General features: G+C 37.0%; 1 protein-coding gene across 4 annotated transcripts in view; it reads right to left on the bottom strand.

The window, feature by feature from the left end:
* Positions 1-17498, bottom strand: part of LOC135324697 (multiple C2 and transmembrane domain-containing protein 1) — a 286852-nt gene that overhangs the window by 36739 nt on the left and 232615 nt on the right. For all 4 annotated transcript variants that reach the window (XM_064501475.1, XM_064501478.1, XM_064501477.1 and 1 more), the window contains one exon: positions 3136-3189. In XM_064501475.1, coding sequence (XP_064357545.1) covers positions 3136-3189 — 54 coding nt within the window. The remainder of the gene's footprint in view (positions 1-3135; positions 3190-17498) is intronic.

Genomic DNA, 17498 nt, shown 5'->3' with positions numbered 1-17498 from the left:
CAGTCCCATCTACCCTAATTGCAGCATAGGGTAAAAAAAAAAAAAGTTAATAAAACCCGGAATATTTTGATGAAGCAAACAATATACTAATTGCTACTACTAAAATGTATTACTTTTACTAAATACATACATTTAAATACTTGTCATCCTCAATTTATTACTTCTGAACTCTGCAATTCAGGGATGTCAGGAAGCAGTCCTCCATTGCACATCCCCAAACCTACATCAGTGGGTGCCCACACGGACCTCATCAAGTAGCCAAAGGGTTGCCCTTTCACTGCGAGTAAGTGACTAATATCTACGCTGGCTCTAAAGAAAGACACTTTTCATAATCGCCCAACAATCTGCTAAGTGAAAACATGTGGACAGGCTTAGGTAAAGCCTGCCAGGGGTCTTTACTGAATGGAAAACAGGTGCTCCAGTTTTGTGCCATGTAATACCCCATTTACCATTAAGTCCAAAGGTTACAGGACTAATAGCTGCCTTGTGGTAATCAGGGAGAGCAAAGACACTAGCCATGGTCAAACATCTGGGACATATTTTACATACTTGCAACATATGCTTCAGTTTCAATTAAAGTGAGGCTTTGGCACATTTATTAATCTTTTTACTTTTATCGCATAAGAAGACCCATTGACCTGACTTTTCTACTATACCATATGAAAAAACAGAGAAATAATAAAAGCCAGAGGTCACTACCAGCTGGTGTTACAAAATGTGCATTTCTTTCCTCACAAAGCTTCGTTTTGCACAAAGCTCTAGAAATACACACATATGAACTAAAATAATACGAAACTGCACTCCTTCTATTTTGACACACAGATATAAAAAGAACAGCAGTGGTTACCAGCATATGACTGAGTATACCAAAAAACAAACAAAAAACCCTGAAAAACAAAAAAACTCAGCCTAACAGAATTCTAACCGAAAACAAGCAGTCCTAACTATGCACTTAGGTTTTACAATTTAGCTCAGTGCGATATAATGCCCATTCCAAGGACTACTGAATGTACACAGTAGTCCATACATTTTTATTAAAAAAAAGTGATTTTCCATTCAAATGGGTTTTTTGACAGCATATTAAATTAGGAGAACTCAAATAAATTGTATTAATGAAGATGGCTTTGAATTTACAAAAATCAATCTAAACAGCTTTTGCACAGAAAGATAGCTCTTAAATATTCAATAAAAAGGCTCACTGAATACACATGGTAATGTTAAGTACTCACTTTTATTCAACATTGGTAACTGTATCTAGAAAAACGTTAGAAATCTGGCATCAATTTCAGAAAGCTAAACATTGGATCAGAACATTAAAACCTAGAGTGATGTTTCTGTGTTTTACTAGGCATCTATTAATAGCCACAGAATAAGGATTTTTTTGCCCTCTATCCCCATTTTCTCTTTTTATGGAGTTTGTTAAGCAATTTCCAAGGACAACTAAGTGGTAACTAAGTAGGCTGGCTTAAACTACGAGCAGTGAAGCATTGCTTTTGAACTAATCATAGTTATTAAAATTTCCAGGAATACACATACTGTTGGGATGATACTCTTGCACTAGCTCTAATAATAAAGCAGGAACAAGCAAGAGAAAATGGCCACAAATGGATGGCAGATCCGTGTTTATCAGAAGAGAAATGATGATTCAAAGCCAGCATGTTGAGTTAAAATACAAGCTCTCCACAGCTACATGACTGACCTTTGCAATAAATCATATATTTTATTGCCAGAAGTGTATGCTCATATCATTTAGTGTTAAAAACCATCACATAACTGTTTTGTAAAAGGAGGTTTGTTACTACAGTGTTTGATGATTATGAAATGATGTAGCTAACGATTTAAGTGATGTATAGAAGAATTTCCCATAATATCTTTCTGTCAGCTGTAAAATGTTTGAACTGGTAATGGAATGAGGAAAATACTCATTTTTTTATCATCTCTCAAATCTTAGGTGTTAGCTAACAGAAAAATAATCATTCAGGGGATTAACTAATCACAGTGAATTTTCTGACATTTCAAATGCTGCTGCCAGCATATGAATTCTTACAGTGGTATATAACTGTACATCTCAACTAGAAACAAAGGTCAAGGGCATAAATTAAGATACACTGTTTTTCTCCTCTCCCCCCAAAAAAAAAAAATCATTGCTTTACTAAAACAGAAGTGGGGGAACATCTGTGAAGGTCAAAATCATCTGTATTTTAATTCAGAGATGTTGTAAAATTATCTTTTTTTTTTTTCTCCTCTCTTTTCGTTCACAAATATCATCTTACTGGTATGAAAATACCAGAAACAACAGGGGTATCTTCACTATACTTGTCTCACCAGAAAGCTGTCCTGCCAGTGCTAGCCATTGCTTCAGTGGTACAAGGTCATTCTGATTTCTTTTCTCTGGTTCTTTCTCTCTCCCTAGGGGACAACCAATCCAAGCAGTCCCATAGCTTGGCTCAACAAGACGCGGAAAACGAGCTGTTATTTACTGTGGTTGCAAACCTCAACCCAACCAGCAGCCTCCAAACTGTACCGCATTTTCTCAAATAGCTGAATGATCTGCAGTAGTTTCCTGGCTTGCTGGGCCACGCTGCCAACTCCAAATCAAGTGGATGTCTATGAGAATTGTGATTATTTAAATGTCATGCAGAGTGCAGAACATTTCAGCCATTCCTCTACCAAGTAATTCTTTGAAAATTATAGATGTCAATATCCCGTCTTTAACCAGTATGGAGTTGCTATTTTTACACCATTCTTCCCCTAAAGTGCAGCCCTATTTGTAATACTCAAGACAGGACAAATTTTTGTCCTTCAGAAACAGTTGTCACTGCAGTTATCTTCACAAGAGCTATCAAGTTCCAGACAAGTGGAATTATTTTTGTTCCCGGCAGAAAAAATATTTGCCCCGGCTCTGGACCAAAAAAAAAAGAAGGAAAAAAAAAAAAAAAAAAAAAAAAAAGGCAGCAGGATTTATAGACCTCTATCCTTTCCTGCAACACACAGTAGCATTGTTAGGATGATAAACAGCTCTGTCCAATTTTCTGGACTAAAACACTTCAACTCCTTTTTTAACTGTCTGTAAAAACAGTGTCATGTCTAAATTCTCCCATCCCCAGGTACCCAAGTGCTAGGAAAGATAATTACCTTGTCATCTCTGTCATCCTCTTCTTCCTCGTCCTCTAGCATGTCCTCCACTACCTGCAGACAGAAACAGTAGTAGTTGTCATGATTTAAAAAGGAAGAGTTTTGTTCTGTCAGTTGTAAACCTTTTGTAGATGAAAACTTTATTAACGTTTGAAATAAATGCACAGAAGGAAAATGTACAACTAGAAAAAACACTTGATCTAGAGAATCAAATTTAGGAAAGTGTTATAGCTTTAATTGACCTACATTAGGGAATTGCATACTGGAAACCTTGCCTGTAAAAAATGCTTGCTTGACAATTTAAGTATTTAAAAGGTAGTTCAAAATTCAGTGTATGATAGATTTAACTAAAGGAATCCTTTGTCAGCTCCACTGGTGGGTATACAGTACACACAAATGCTTGCTTTAAATTTACAGACACCTGGAGAAACATGCAACATTTTTAATAGAATTGCCAACATTCACCAAGAGATTTTTGAAGAATTCAATGCTAAGAATAAATTCATACTAGCTTGTCTCTTTATGATCTGCAGCAGTGATATATACCATATGTTCCATTAGCATTAGCACTATGTTTCTTAATAGTAATTTTATTCAACTTGTGCATCTAGCTTTCTGCACATTCATTGCTAACTGTAGTTACCACATGTATGCATCAATGCATTTTTCCATCTAAACAAATTAATTTCAGTCTAACACTTTGAAATATGTAAATATATACACAATTCATTTTACAAATATTAATAATTATTAATCACAGCATAAGCATGGAATGAGCCACTATTAAACCTACCTTACAGAGAGAGGAAATGACTTTCAAAAGATGGTCAGTAGCAGATTCAGAGACTTAAAACTCATAAATTCCTCTCATAACACTGTGATCAAGCCTGCAGCCTACCCTATGGGGAAACTTCTCTATTAATGAAATTGAAATAAAGTTGTACCTCTTTATACTAGCTAAGAATGTGGCTCTTCATATTAGTATTTTTTTTAATTAAAATATAAGAACATCCATAATGAATCTGAGCAAAGATCCACCTAGCCCAGTGTTCTGTGGATGCTTAGCAAACAATATATATTACATATAATAAAATATACATAAAAAGTCAAGAAAAGGATAAACTCATCGATGCAACACATTAATTTTTTGACTTATCTTACAGTGAGTTTCCAGCAATTGAAATAATACTTACTTTTTTATATAGATAAAGTTATAAATCATCATTCAGTATTATTTTAGTGTACTTTGTCATTTAAAACATATTAAAATTATAACTTTGTAATTTCTCCCCACATACAGCTGCACAGATATTCTCATTAAGTTCAAATCCATCTGCAAGCACTAAAGGACTTCAACACTATCCAGGGGCCAAATTCAGAGTTAAAAAAAAAAAAAAGCAGCAAGATAACACAATAACACAATGCTGAATATCAGTTCAGGCATCTGGCCTTTGGAATGGCAGGGCTGGATAACCATCAAGAAGATCCCAGTTAGTCATGCTACATGGGCACATGCACAGACAACTCTAAACATGTACACTGAGACTGGATTTAAATGCAAGTAGGTCACCCTGCATACGTGTAAATCAACTGCATAGCGCAAAACATTTCCAGTATCTGGTTTCAGACGCTGCTCCTTTTTTGAATCCAGTCCTATTACACCTCTAATGGGAACTGAAGGACTTTGGAGAGCAAGGAGCCACCACTCTGTCTATTGGCTACTCTGTTCTGGAGCTTACAGTCAAAGAAACACAGTAAAACGCAAGCACATTCTCTGCATCAGCACAAGGAAGAAGCATGACCCAAGCAATTAGTGAAAATTAATCCTGAACTCATTCCTGCAAAATAGAGCAATTTCAACAGAAGCGTAACCAAACCTTCTGCAACCTAGAATGGATCAGAGACAATGACCAGAGAGTTCAGGACTGTGACAGGTGGGTCACACCTCTTAGCAGTGAGAGAGGAAAATGTTGAGAGCATACGGTTGAAATGCTTGTTAGTTGTTTTTATACAGCTCCTGGCCAGCTCAGTATGCTGTTTCATGGATTCCACTTGGAGGTGTGTGAGGATGTGGTTTCATGTACTTTTCTAAGGAAAGAAAGATGTTTTCATTTTCCCATGCACCTGCTTCAACTGCAACTGCTTGTTCCTGTTCTCTCGTTGTAGCTCACTGTCTTCTTAATTGTGCTGTTCCAAGTGTTTGTGGAGCTGAGCTAAAAACTACATCACTGGAATGATCAATTTTTTTTAATTTTTATTTTATTTTTTAAATCTACCCTAAAATTTCTAACTTGGATCATTTCAGTGACTCAGTTTACAGAATAGCTTCAGAATTACTTCCATCAGCTCTACTGAGGAAACGGTGAACTGAGAAGAGAGGACGAAAACAACCTGTTAAGGCTGCAAAAAGATGGAAACCTTTTAAATCAGTTTTGCCACACACACAAGACTAATTACATCATTTAGTGACTAAAGCCCAAGGTATAGACTGGAATCTGTTGACTCAGACACTGCCTACGCCTGGAGCTAACTAAACTCAACAGGTCTTTTACTTTTCAACATTAATATTCCTCAGACATTTAAAGATCTCTTCTATGCACATCCAGAAATTCCTAGTCTTGACAGGATTGAACAGCAGAATGCTTATCTCACATTAGTGCTAAAGTTAGCATGGAGACAATTAGATGAATTGGAAACCTCTAAAAATTGTTGCAAATGATGGCACCTCACTGAAATCACTTACACGACAATACCCATTCTAAATTATCTGGCTAATAATACTTCTAACTTGCACTTTTTTTCCCCCTCATCTAATGATTTCAAACTATTTCACAGGCTTTTACAGAGTGGCAAAATGTTAACTTGTTCAAAGGACACAAAAAGTCCTTTGAAATCCCTTGAAGCCAAGGACTGAGACCAGATTTTCAACTTCTCCATTCCATTTTTTAAATTCAAAAGCCACTACCTATCTACGCGCTTGTTCTAGGTTGTATCATCAATCTCATTAAGCTTTAGAGTATCAAACTGTCTGGAGAAGAAATCCAAATTCAATTACTGTAGCAAAACAAAATGTAGTGGAACTATTCTCATGTCCAAGATGTTAAAACTGTTCTTTAGAGTACAGTCCATGCTTTCACTGGTCTTGAAATTCAAGAGTAAGAATTAAAAACAAATACTGTTCAGACAATAATGATACAATAATACAATTGATTAAACCACCAAGACCAAGTTTCTTCAGGACTTTGTTACACAAACTGAAACAAGGACAACAGATGCTTTATAGTCATATACTGTATGAAGAACTGGTATGCTGAAGCCACTGAAGTACAACCTATTTTTGCAGAAGAACAAAGCAAGGGTTTACAAGATAGGTACAGTGAATCTGAGCAACAGATTTGAGTTGAACATTGTACTTAGAATACCGTAGCAACAAAAGCCCACAATGAATTATTTTTCTGTGGTTCTGGCTTGCAGCTTTTTAAAGAAACTGCACGTGTGCTGTTTCAGTTTGAAGCAACGTAGATAGTACAGTTATTCAGATCTCTACATCAACATTATATCTTTTCAGTGGTGGGGGGGGGGGAGGAAAGGGAGGGAAGGAGGCAGGGAGGGGGGAGAGAGGGAGAAAACAGGAAAAAGCACAAGATACAATGAAACCTTGGAGTTATTTTATTAAAAGTTCTATGGCAAAAATCTTAGATTGCCTACAGAATACTCACTCTAAATTATGCCTTCTGATACCTTGCTTGAAATCAAGTAGTATTAATCAAACAAAGGAAGGGCACTGGGGAAATCAGAAAGATCTAATGCAAGCAGTTAAAAGTGACACGACCTTCTGTAATGTCACTTGTCACAGACTTACATGCCGCATACTGGTGGAAGGTCTTGAAAGAACCTGATTCTTGGTACTGTTCCTTGAATGTAATACTAATACAGATGACATTTCAAAAAACACATGTAGACGGCCTCAAATATGGCATGTCAGCTACCTCATGGCCAAATAGTAAGCAGATGATGTTCAAATGTTGCAAAATAACATCCTCTCTGTGCAAAATAGTCCTATTAAAAACTAATCAATCAGAAACAGCCTACTCTCTAATTTGCACATACTGCCATTGTTCTTGACCCATCTCCACCTTCTCTGAGGCAAAAGGACTCTGTCTATAAATATTGTATAATTCATACATATTACTGAAGCGATTGTTCTGTAGCAGAAGCAACTACATACAGTGATGGTAAATCAGATCACCAGAAGCTGCATAACCAGCATCTTTGTATGATGGAGAAAACCAAGTATCTGTGGACCAGAATGCAGTCCTGCTAATAAGTTGACAATTACTTGCAACTTGTATTCATTCTAAAAGTGATCTAGTGACTAGCTATTTATAAATGATGTATTACAAAATAGAATTTTCAAGAAAATAATTCATTTTGACCTCAAACATCAACATCTGCAAAATTTGGTTGGATTCTAGTTATTTACCAGCATCTTAAATCAAAATTACATGACTGTATATGATTTTAAAATACATCCTGAATCTAAACGCTCCATGCAAAAACAAGACATTGGCACTTAACAGCATTTTTAACGAAATAACCTTCTCTCTTACTGAGTATCAGCCTGCTGTTTCTGATACATAATGTGCAATCATCAACTCACTTCATGAATTGTCTTCTGTTATAATTTCTTTGGCTTATCCAACAAATGCCTGCTCAGAATATATTTTGATGTCTTTATATGTTAACCATACCAGATTTCTGTTTTGCACTAATAGGCAAAATAAACAAAAAATTAAGGGAGAGGCACTACCACACTGCAGATATGCCAAATAACTGTTATCTTGGTACATTTTTAAAAAAAATTTTTAATATTTTTATTAATGACTCAGTTTTGTAATGTGCGTAACGACAACCCCCATCATTATGGCTTCTCTAGATTTGCTTATATTTTACAAGATTTAGTCCTTCAAAAATAGATGGTTTCCAATGAAAAACAAAAGAAAATACTTTCTATACTATAACACATGCTACAGAGTTAAACTCTGTAGATATTTATATTTTCACATAAAGATTTTAACATCCAGAAGCTCTAGTGAAATAAAAGAGAGAATGAGATTTGGGTCCGATTTAAATACATATTAGAAATGTAAAGAATGTGGTTAGAATTGCACTGTTCAGGACTGTTTGGATTTCATTTAACTCATTTTGTCTGGACATAAACTGTACCATATGTTTGTATGTCACTCAATTTACAGTGTTTATGTGTAAATGTAATATAAAATTATGCAATGTGTGTGGATTAAGAAGGATGAATAAAACCACTCAGGCACTTTCAGTTCATTTCAAAGTGTTCAAGATGAAGCAAAGACTTCTGTTGTCAATAAGGCTGTTATAACGGTGGTTTTGTGGTCATTTTCACAACATGACACTTGCTTCTTTCGCAGAATTGCTGAGAAACTATACGCAAGCTACAACCTAATTAAAATGTCCACCTCTTTAATATCATATATATAAGAAAAATAAAAATCATATGAACAGATTCTGATTTAATAGTGTAGTATATCTGGAATACAGCTGATCCGGATTTATACTATTAATGTTTTGACCTTGGAGTATTTCATCTGCAGTGATCATCAAGATAACTGAACCACTAGATGTAATAATAATTAGCACGATAAGCTTGCCAGTAAGGTTGAATATACTGCAGTACGAAAGACAGCAGACTAAAAAGAAAAGCATTAGTACTTTACTGCTAAAATACTTCCTGATTTTTAGAGACACTCAAATACAATTATTTCTTCTTACAGAATGCATTTTGTTAGCTTTTTCTGGGAAGTGCTCATGCTGTAATTTAGTCTGATTCTTAATAGGAAATGAGACTTTAATATGGCTATCAGATGCTTTTTGATGCATGCTACTGATTACATGTAGTTCTGTAATATCAACAACAGAATTTTTATTTGCAGTATAATACATTTCTTGGCAACATGCATGGGCAGTAAATACAGTTTATTATACAAGAACACGTAACCTTTTTCCTGTTGTCAGCTTTATATGCCCACAAAATTCAGTTGCTAATGTAGTTAAGACTAAGTCATTTTTAACAAAAAAATGGCCTAAGTAGAAGGATTTTCCACGGTATTTCTTTCAGTATTTGGTTCTCGATTATTTTAGCTCTTTCTTGGATTTACACAATGCACTGTGAACTGAATATTAGGTGTTTATTTGAAGTATGTCTCCATCTAAAGGCTTCAATAGGTACTGTAGATTCTTCTTGAAAATTTTATAAGTGATTTTTCTGGCGTTCGAATGCTTGATTTTTAATTCAGCAGAGCAAAAAAAATATTCTTTGCTTGGCTAAGTATTGAGAGAAATTTTACTATTATGCAGGAATTTGAAAAAGCAACACCTTCACAAAATTGTCAACTAGAATTCTTAGGCAAAATCTCATGATAAATAGCTTACTATATATGTCAACAGTATAAACAGACAACTCCTTGTTTTCATTGTGATTATTGTCTTTAGCTACTTTTAAGATTTTAGAAGGCCAAATACCTTTCTCATATAAAACAACATTTATCCAAATAATTTTAAGTTTGTGGGTGTGACAAAATCCCCCCAAAGTAGGGGCTGACAAGCTTTTCATTAGAAAAAGGCTTTTGTGTATGTTATGTGATAATGTATCTAATACATAATTATTGTGTTTTTTTTAAATCAAGTACTGATACATTTTGATAAATATATGAACATTGCAACGTAACTCTAAAATCATTAGTCTAGCCTGAATTAAAACATTCTAAAGCAAAATAAAACCAAATCAAAGCTGAATAAAATAACCACAGGACTACGAGATTTTTCTGCTCCAAACTAAACTGATCTCAGTTTATAAAATATTGATTATTTATATAGTCACTGCAACCTTGTCAAATCAATCTTCTGCCATGTAAATCTCGATGCAAATACAAAAAAAGTTTGTCTCATGGAAAAAATGCCTCTATGTGTGGTGAATTACAATTTCATTTTAGATACTCACAGTATTGCAAGAATTTATTTGAAAAAGTGTGGCAAAACTTAAATTAAAAAAATTGTTTATGATAGAGAAAAATCAACTTTTTAATGCTGCAAATGTCTAGGATAGGATTTTGGTTCTGGTGTTTTGTCTTCAAGTGACTAAATCTAGCTAGAATATTCTCATTCTGTAGTGTATTTTTTTATGCTATTGGCATGGGAACAGCTGGGTAAAGTTTTAGCAAGGAGTTAATGTATATCCTGACACCATATATAAACCTCCGAAGCAGTGGATTATAATTGTAGCACCGACAGTCTCTAACTGTAGCACCACAAATAGCCAGTTGCAGTATTACATTCTATTACGTTGCAGAAGAGAAATGCTTCCTGCCCAACTTATATCTTTATATAGTGTACTGTGAGACTGTTAAATTAGCGCATAACGCATTTAAAATATTTATAGTACCAACATTTAGTTAAATAACCTTTATGTAAGATTTATGTTGATTTGTTCATTTCTCATTTAATGGCAAATTATGAAGAGCATGTTTCATAAAGATAATTCTCCATTTAAATTCAGCAGGCCATTAAATATTAAAATTATGTTTCTGATGCAATCTAGAGCAAATTTGTCCAGCTTCAGCGATTATTTGCTCTCATAAAAATTAGACTTGATTAATAAAATTTAAATGCTTGATTAAACTGACATTTTCATGTCTCTTCCTGAGTTATTAAAAAAAGCCCCTGTCCCATAGTGGGGCAGTCTGGTGTGCTTTCCCTCCCTCACTATATGGAGAGTATAGAAAGAGCAAACAGCTGTAGGAGGACAGCAGTGGTTCTCAGCAGACTGCTTAATACCCCGGCACACGTTGCGCCTGTGGTCTTTGCGTTCTGACAGCACCCAGGCTGATCGCGTAGTTAGATGAAGACCTGTTCACAAAAGCCTTTCTAACTTATTTTACTAAGGATAACAAACAGAGAGCATGTTTGCAATTCTGATTAATTTGGTGAAAGTAAGGCAGGCTGCCTGCTTTAAGGGAACCTCGCGCACTTTCTCGCACGGCTCGGAGCAGCGTGCTGAACGCCATCTGGCTCGAGCAGAAACAGAACGAGCGTCACTTTCTATTCCGAGGTAGAGCCGAGCGCACAAGGCTAACGAGCAGTGGTTGGCGACTACATGGTAAAACTCTCGCTGTATAATGTTGGAAATCGTTCTATTAAAGCAACTATGTTTTCCTTACTTTCAGAGGTATAATACATTAAATTAGTTTTATATATTGTTTTATGGGCAACTCATTTCTCAAGCACTTAGTTTTGGAAATTGTGTTGCTACTTTGCTGTTGCTTTTTATTGAAGGCAAAACTTGTCGGCAAAGTATGCCCAAAACTGGAAGCCAAGGTGATGTTCCCAATCTAACAACCCTCTTTTATGAAATCTTGGGCAAAGGACGTATTCCAGTCTCTCTCTGGCTAGAACAGGAGAACAATAACATTTATTTTTGCCACAAATTCATAGTGAAAATTTAGTCCACAGCTAGAAATCACTGCTGACTCCCTAGCAGAAAAGACACTGGACTTCAAGAACAAGTACACAAAACAAATCTGTACAGCATGGGCAATAGATCTGAAACATTTGGCGTTTTTCCCATATTCTGTCTGTGGAAACCCTTTCAAACCAAGGGCTTACGGACCCCTGCTTCCATGCTTTGAGACGGTAATGCATACACAGCAAAAGCAACAGTGCCTTGTTTATTTGCTTGGTAGTTTGCAGAACAGGTGGTTAGAGTCACGCATTTTCTTAGTGGGGTTTGTTTATGTACTGCACAGACTGTACAGCAAAGCAGCACTCCCTACCTTGAACAGAAGCAGCAACAACACTGCCACCTTGCCCCCAGTGGGAAATGACTTGGACTGCAATCACAAAAGCCCTTCTAGTTACAACCTACCACCTAACCTAGGGGGTTACACTACCAACTCAAGCTCTTGTCACACCTGCCACCCTTTCTTGAGGAAAGAGGGAATCCAAAGAGATGGAGATATTCATAGGCATCTTTCTATCTCTTCCGCTCTTTTAGAAAAGTTTTTTCTTCTATTCTCAAACTTTAATTCTAAATGTGTCCAGCTCTACCTTTTAATGGAAACATATATTCTAGAAATTTAAGTCAAAGCCTATTTTGCAAAAAATCTCCAGTGAAATTAAAAGACATATTGTACCATTTGATATCACTCTTACAAGATTAATAATATGTGTATATACTCTATTATACGGACTCATAAGAATTTGTATATGGCACATTAACTCCCAGCTGCTCACCATCATTTTCTATGCAATGACATGTGCAACTTGAAACTTCAAGAGGAAATTAGCTATTTAATATTTCCTTAAATGCTCTAAGTATTAACTATAAATGAAGGATGTGAACTGAAGTGATTACACGTCTTCTCCATAGGGGTATATATGGCAGAAGACCATTCATACTTAACTCCAAGCATGTGCAATGTCCTTCTATTAGATTTTAAATTGCTTGAAAAAAGCCCTGACAAACAATAGACCAAAAAGAGAGTAGGATTAGTATCTGCAAACAGAATTTACTGATATTCAGGCCAGGATCACACAGGCTTCAGCAAACAGAAATTTTAGCAGGAATAAGCAGGAAAATAATTCAGGGAGATGAATACAGATAAGAGACACAACTACCACTTCCCCTCCTCAGCCAAGCTTTTGCTCAAAAAAAGTGCAGCTCCAGTGTAACACTGCAAGGTCCCACCCAGCTGGATGAACTCGCACAGCAGCTACAGAATTGACTGGGCTGTTTCAGAAGATTTTTCTCCACAGCCTCCACTAGGCCGAATTTTACAGAGACACAGCTACAAACTAAACATATAGATGGCTCCAGTACAGAAAGCATAAGAAAGAGAGGAAAGGATAACGGTTCCTGCCATGAAGCAAGATTTTTCTTAACTGCAACATTAAGGGTCCCACCAATACGGTAAGGTTTGATATGCACATTTTGATGACTGTATTATCTTACAGATTCAAGTCTCCCACATAGCATGTTTTCAGAAATGCCTCCTATTTCATTCTACTTTTAAAACTATACCACAAGCTTTTCTGGCCCCTAACATTTTTCTAAAGGTTTGCTCCTGAAAAAACTCCCCAACAGGTCTAGAAACACTATGTCCAAGGAGGTGTGAACTCTTTCCTGCTTTCCCATTTCTGTTGCTCACTCCCAACTCCTAGCCTTCTTAGCTACATGCAGAAGAAATTTTCCAATTTCATAGCAAAAATTACGACCAAGGAAGTGAAAAAGAAATTCTGGTCAGCCCTCTATTTCTTGCTGTTTCTTGGTTCTCTGTGAAAGACCCAAGAAGAGATGATGTATTTTTCCCTCAAACTCGGAAGCTTTTGATAACATACTTGGTAGAAGGACACAAGCATGAAAAATTTCCTCAAGAGCAGCTCATGAGTGTCCTCGGAAGCTTTTGATAACATACTTGGTAGAAGGACACAAGCATGAAAAATTTCCTCAAGAGCAGCTCATGAGTGTCCTCATCAAACATCCGTGAAAGAAGGAGATAAAAATCAAATATCTTAATAGTTTACACGCAATTTCTCTAAGAGGTACAGAGACAACACCTCATTATAAGTGCCTTGCTCAGTCGATGTGACCATACTCAAGAGATGATGAACAAACTGCTAATTGTTCAGGAGTCCCAGATTCTCATTTGACAGAATCACAGAACGGTTAAGCTTGGAAGGGGCCCCTGGAGATCATCTAGTCCAACCCACCTGCTCAAAGCAGGGGCAGCTAGAGCAGGTTGTTCAGGACCATGTCCAGTCAGGGTCTGAGTATCTCCAAGGACAGAGACTCCACAACATCCCTAGGCAACCTGTTCCAGTGTTTGACCACCCTCACAGTAAAAAAGGTTTCTCTTAATGCCCTGCATTTCAATTTGTGCCCATTGTCTCTTGCCCTCTCCATGGGCACCACGGGGAAGAGTCTGGCTTCATATTGTTCACACCATGAGGTATTTATACAGATTTATAAGATTACCCCCACCACTGCCCCACCCCAAGTCTTCTCTTTCTCCAGTATGAACAGTCCCAGCTCTCTCAGCCTCTCCTCGTATTACAGATACTCCAATCTCTTAATCACTTTTGTGGCCCTTTGCTGGACTTAAGTCAGTACATCCATGTCTTTGCTGTACTGGGGAGCCCAGGACCGGGCTCAGCATTCTAGATGTGTCTCACCAGTGCTGAGCAGAGGAGAAGGTTCACCTCTCCCTTGATCTGCTGGCCACACTCTTCCTCATGCAGCCCAGGATGCTGTTGGACTTCTTAGCTGCAAGGGCACACTGATCAATGTTCACGTTCAATCTGTTGTCCACCAGGACCTCTAGAGCCTTTTCTGCTAAGGTGTTTTCCAGCCAGTCAGCCCCCAGCCTGTAATGGTGCAACGGGTTATTCCTCCCCAGGTGCAGAACTTGCCATTTCCTTTGATCAAACTTTATGAAATTCCTGTCAGTTCATTCCTGCAGCCTGTTGAGATCCCTTCAAACAGCAACACAACCATCTGATCTATCTGCCACTGCTCCCAGCTTTGTATCATCTGAAATCTCCACTCTTGGTGGAGATTATTATTTCATTAGGTCAGACATCTAGAAGTACTGTTATAAAGAAATACATTTATGTATTATAGGTAATACATATATGCACATACGAAGTACGTTATAAGGATATGGGCAGTATTTCTTTAAGTGAAGCAAACATCCACAGAGAAAATAGTTAAGTAAGCTTCAGGCAAAAACGTTCTGCAAATGTTCTGCAAAACCCAGGGGAAAGTGTTAAGAATGCCATTTTAGTTATTTTACCCAAGTTCCTTGTTCAGTATTGAAATAAAATATTCATTCTGTGATTTTCTATTCCTATCACATGACTCAATGCCAGAAGTTCATTCATTTTAGATCAGTTCTGAATTCTCACAGATTCATTCAAAGGAAAGTCCACTAAATCTGCATCTAGCTTGCTCCTCCTACACTTCCTATCACAGGCCATGAAATCTCATCCAGTTATCCCAATATTTAATGCAAGAGTATGTGATAAAAGCACAACTTTCAGAAAGACAAGAAATCTTGATCTCAATGTATAAAAGATAGGGAATCCAACACTTCTAATTTTGTGCCAGTGTATGACTAAAACCGTGATGATAATCAATTGTACAAAGAAGGTCCAACTGAATCCTTGAAAGAAATAATGCCTTGTATGCTGCTTCACCTCGCTCTAGGCTTTTCCAGTAGACTTATCTCCCACAACTAAGGACACTCCCCCTTGTCCCAACCTCATTTCACTTTTATTTCAAGTAAGAAATTGAACACGTAACTTATTATGAGTCAGAGTAAGTGGCACAGTAATCATCCTCGTGCTTAAACGAGCAGGGGTAGCTCATGTTATGACTGAATAGCTCAGACAATTTCACATTATTCCACAAGAAAGTAAGTTCCAAAATACTTCAAAGGATCTGATTCCTGAGAGGACAAAGCAAATGCTACCTTGGTTGTAAAGATATTCAAATAAGGAGGAGTTAAGACTGGTTTGTCTGTCATATCCACATAGAAACCTAGTGAATGATTTTGTTGATCTGTAAAAGAGTGCAGTCTCTAATGCTTCAATTGATTAGACAATTGATATTATTATCTAGTATGGTTATCACAATGGAAAAGAACTCTTCCAAACTACTTTTTGAGATTGGAAATCTAAGTATTTTCCATACTCATAAGGCAAGTCCAAAGTGCATACAGTTTATAAATACATTTGTCTCATGTTAATTGAGTAAAAACAAAAACAAAAAAAGGAAACACAAAGATACTTATCTTTTTGTCTCGTCAATAACTTGGAGATTTCAAAGCAACGTCAAAAATAGATGATATTCCTAACTTAAGATAAGTAGTCAATGATTTTATTGAGGCACTCGAGAAATCTCTGGAGACCTGGGAATAGAATCTAGATCATCTGAATTCTAAGGCAATCTCTAGCCACTAGAAAACACTGCTTAATTAATTTAGTTAATATTTACACTCCACAGTAGAAAACAGAAATATTCTAAACGACTCCTAATCTAATGATACTGTGTTAATGACCTGAGCTAAGGACTTGTGATATTACCTAAGATTTGCAAGTTAATTAGAAAAACATCCAGCAAGTCTGCAGATTACATCACAGTAGACAGATGCTAACCATGATGATAACCAAGTTCAATTCATTAAGAATGAGGTAACTAAGCTCAATTCATTAAAAATGAGGTCCCAACTTCTTATAAACCACAAAAGTGCAACTAGTAGCGCAAATACAAAAAATTAGGGAAGAACTCTACTGGTTGATAAAAGCTGTATTGAACTTGGTCTGAAACAATCTTAGTAAGGGAAACTTTTTTAGAGCAGCATTTAGTGTCCTCATCAGACAGCCCATCAATATCTTCATTATTTTGTTAGAAAAGTTGCCTGACCCAACTAATCTTTACATGCAGGTGGTATTTTAGAGAGAAATGAAGTACACCGCAGCTCACAAGTGAAATCTCACCTTTCACGACGGATTTCAGTTACCCACAAAACCCTCAGGTTGAAAAACTTCAAGAGCTTCAGGCAGCTAGAGGCAAAAGGCTATGATTTAAGAAATGCATCTTGTAAATCTTGATTGCAAATCCTAGACTTTTCCCCATGAATGTAACAACCTTTGGGGTTTACCTTTGGGAATAACTCTAGCTTCCTCATCCTTAATTTTAGATGATTCTAGGAGTTACAAGAATCTTAGCAACGTGGACAGGTAATACCAGTGCCAAGATCAGAGTTATATCAGTTCCACTAGTCACTAGTAGTTGAAGTTGCTGGACATTAGGGTCATAGAGTCATTCAGGCTGGAAGCGACCTCCAAAGCTCTCTAAACCAACCACCTGCCCAAAGCAGGGTCAGCCATGAGGTCAGACCAGGTTGCTCTGGACTTTATCCAGCTGGGTCCTGACAACCTCCAAGAACGGAGATTGCACAGCCTCTCTGGGCAACCTGTTCCTCTGCCTGTCTGTCCTTATGGCAAAAAAGGGTCTCCTTATATATCCATCTGAACATCTCTTTTTTCAAGTTATGCCCATTGTCTCTTGTCGTCCCAGCACGACAACCTTCCTGTATGTAGTGGCAGCCTGCTATTAGATCCCCCCGCAAAAGCCTTCTCTTCTCCAGGCTTCTTCAAGACCAGTTCCCTCAGCTTCTCCTCAAAGGACAAGTGCTTCAGCCCCCTTGACCATCTTGGTGGCCCTCCACAGAACTCATTCAAGTTAATCAACATCCATCCTGAACCAGGGTTCC

This window comes from Dromaius novaehollandiae, chromosome Z (genome assembly GCF_036370855.1).
Source record: "Dromaius novaehollandiae isolate bDroNov1 chromosome Z, bDroNov1.hap1, whole genome shotgun sequence".
Lineage (NCBI taxonomy): Eukaryota > Metazoa > Chordata > Aves > Casuariiformes > Dromaiidae > Dromaius > Dromaius novaehollandiae.
Note: the sequence above shows the minus strand (reverse complement) of the source record. Positions and strands in the feature narration are given on the sequence as shown.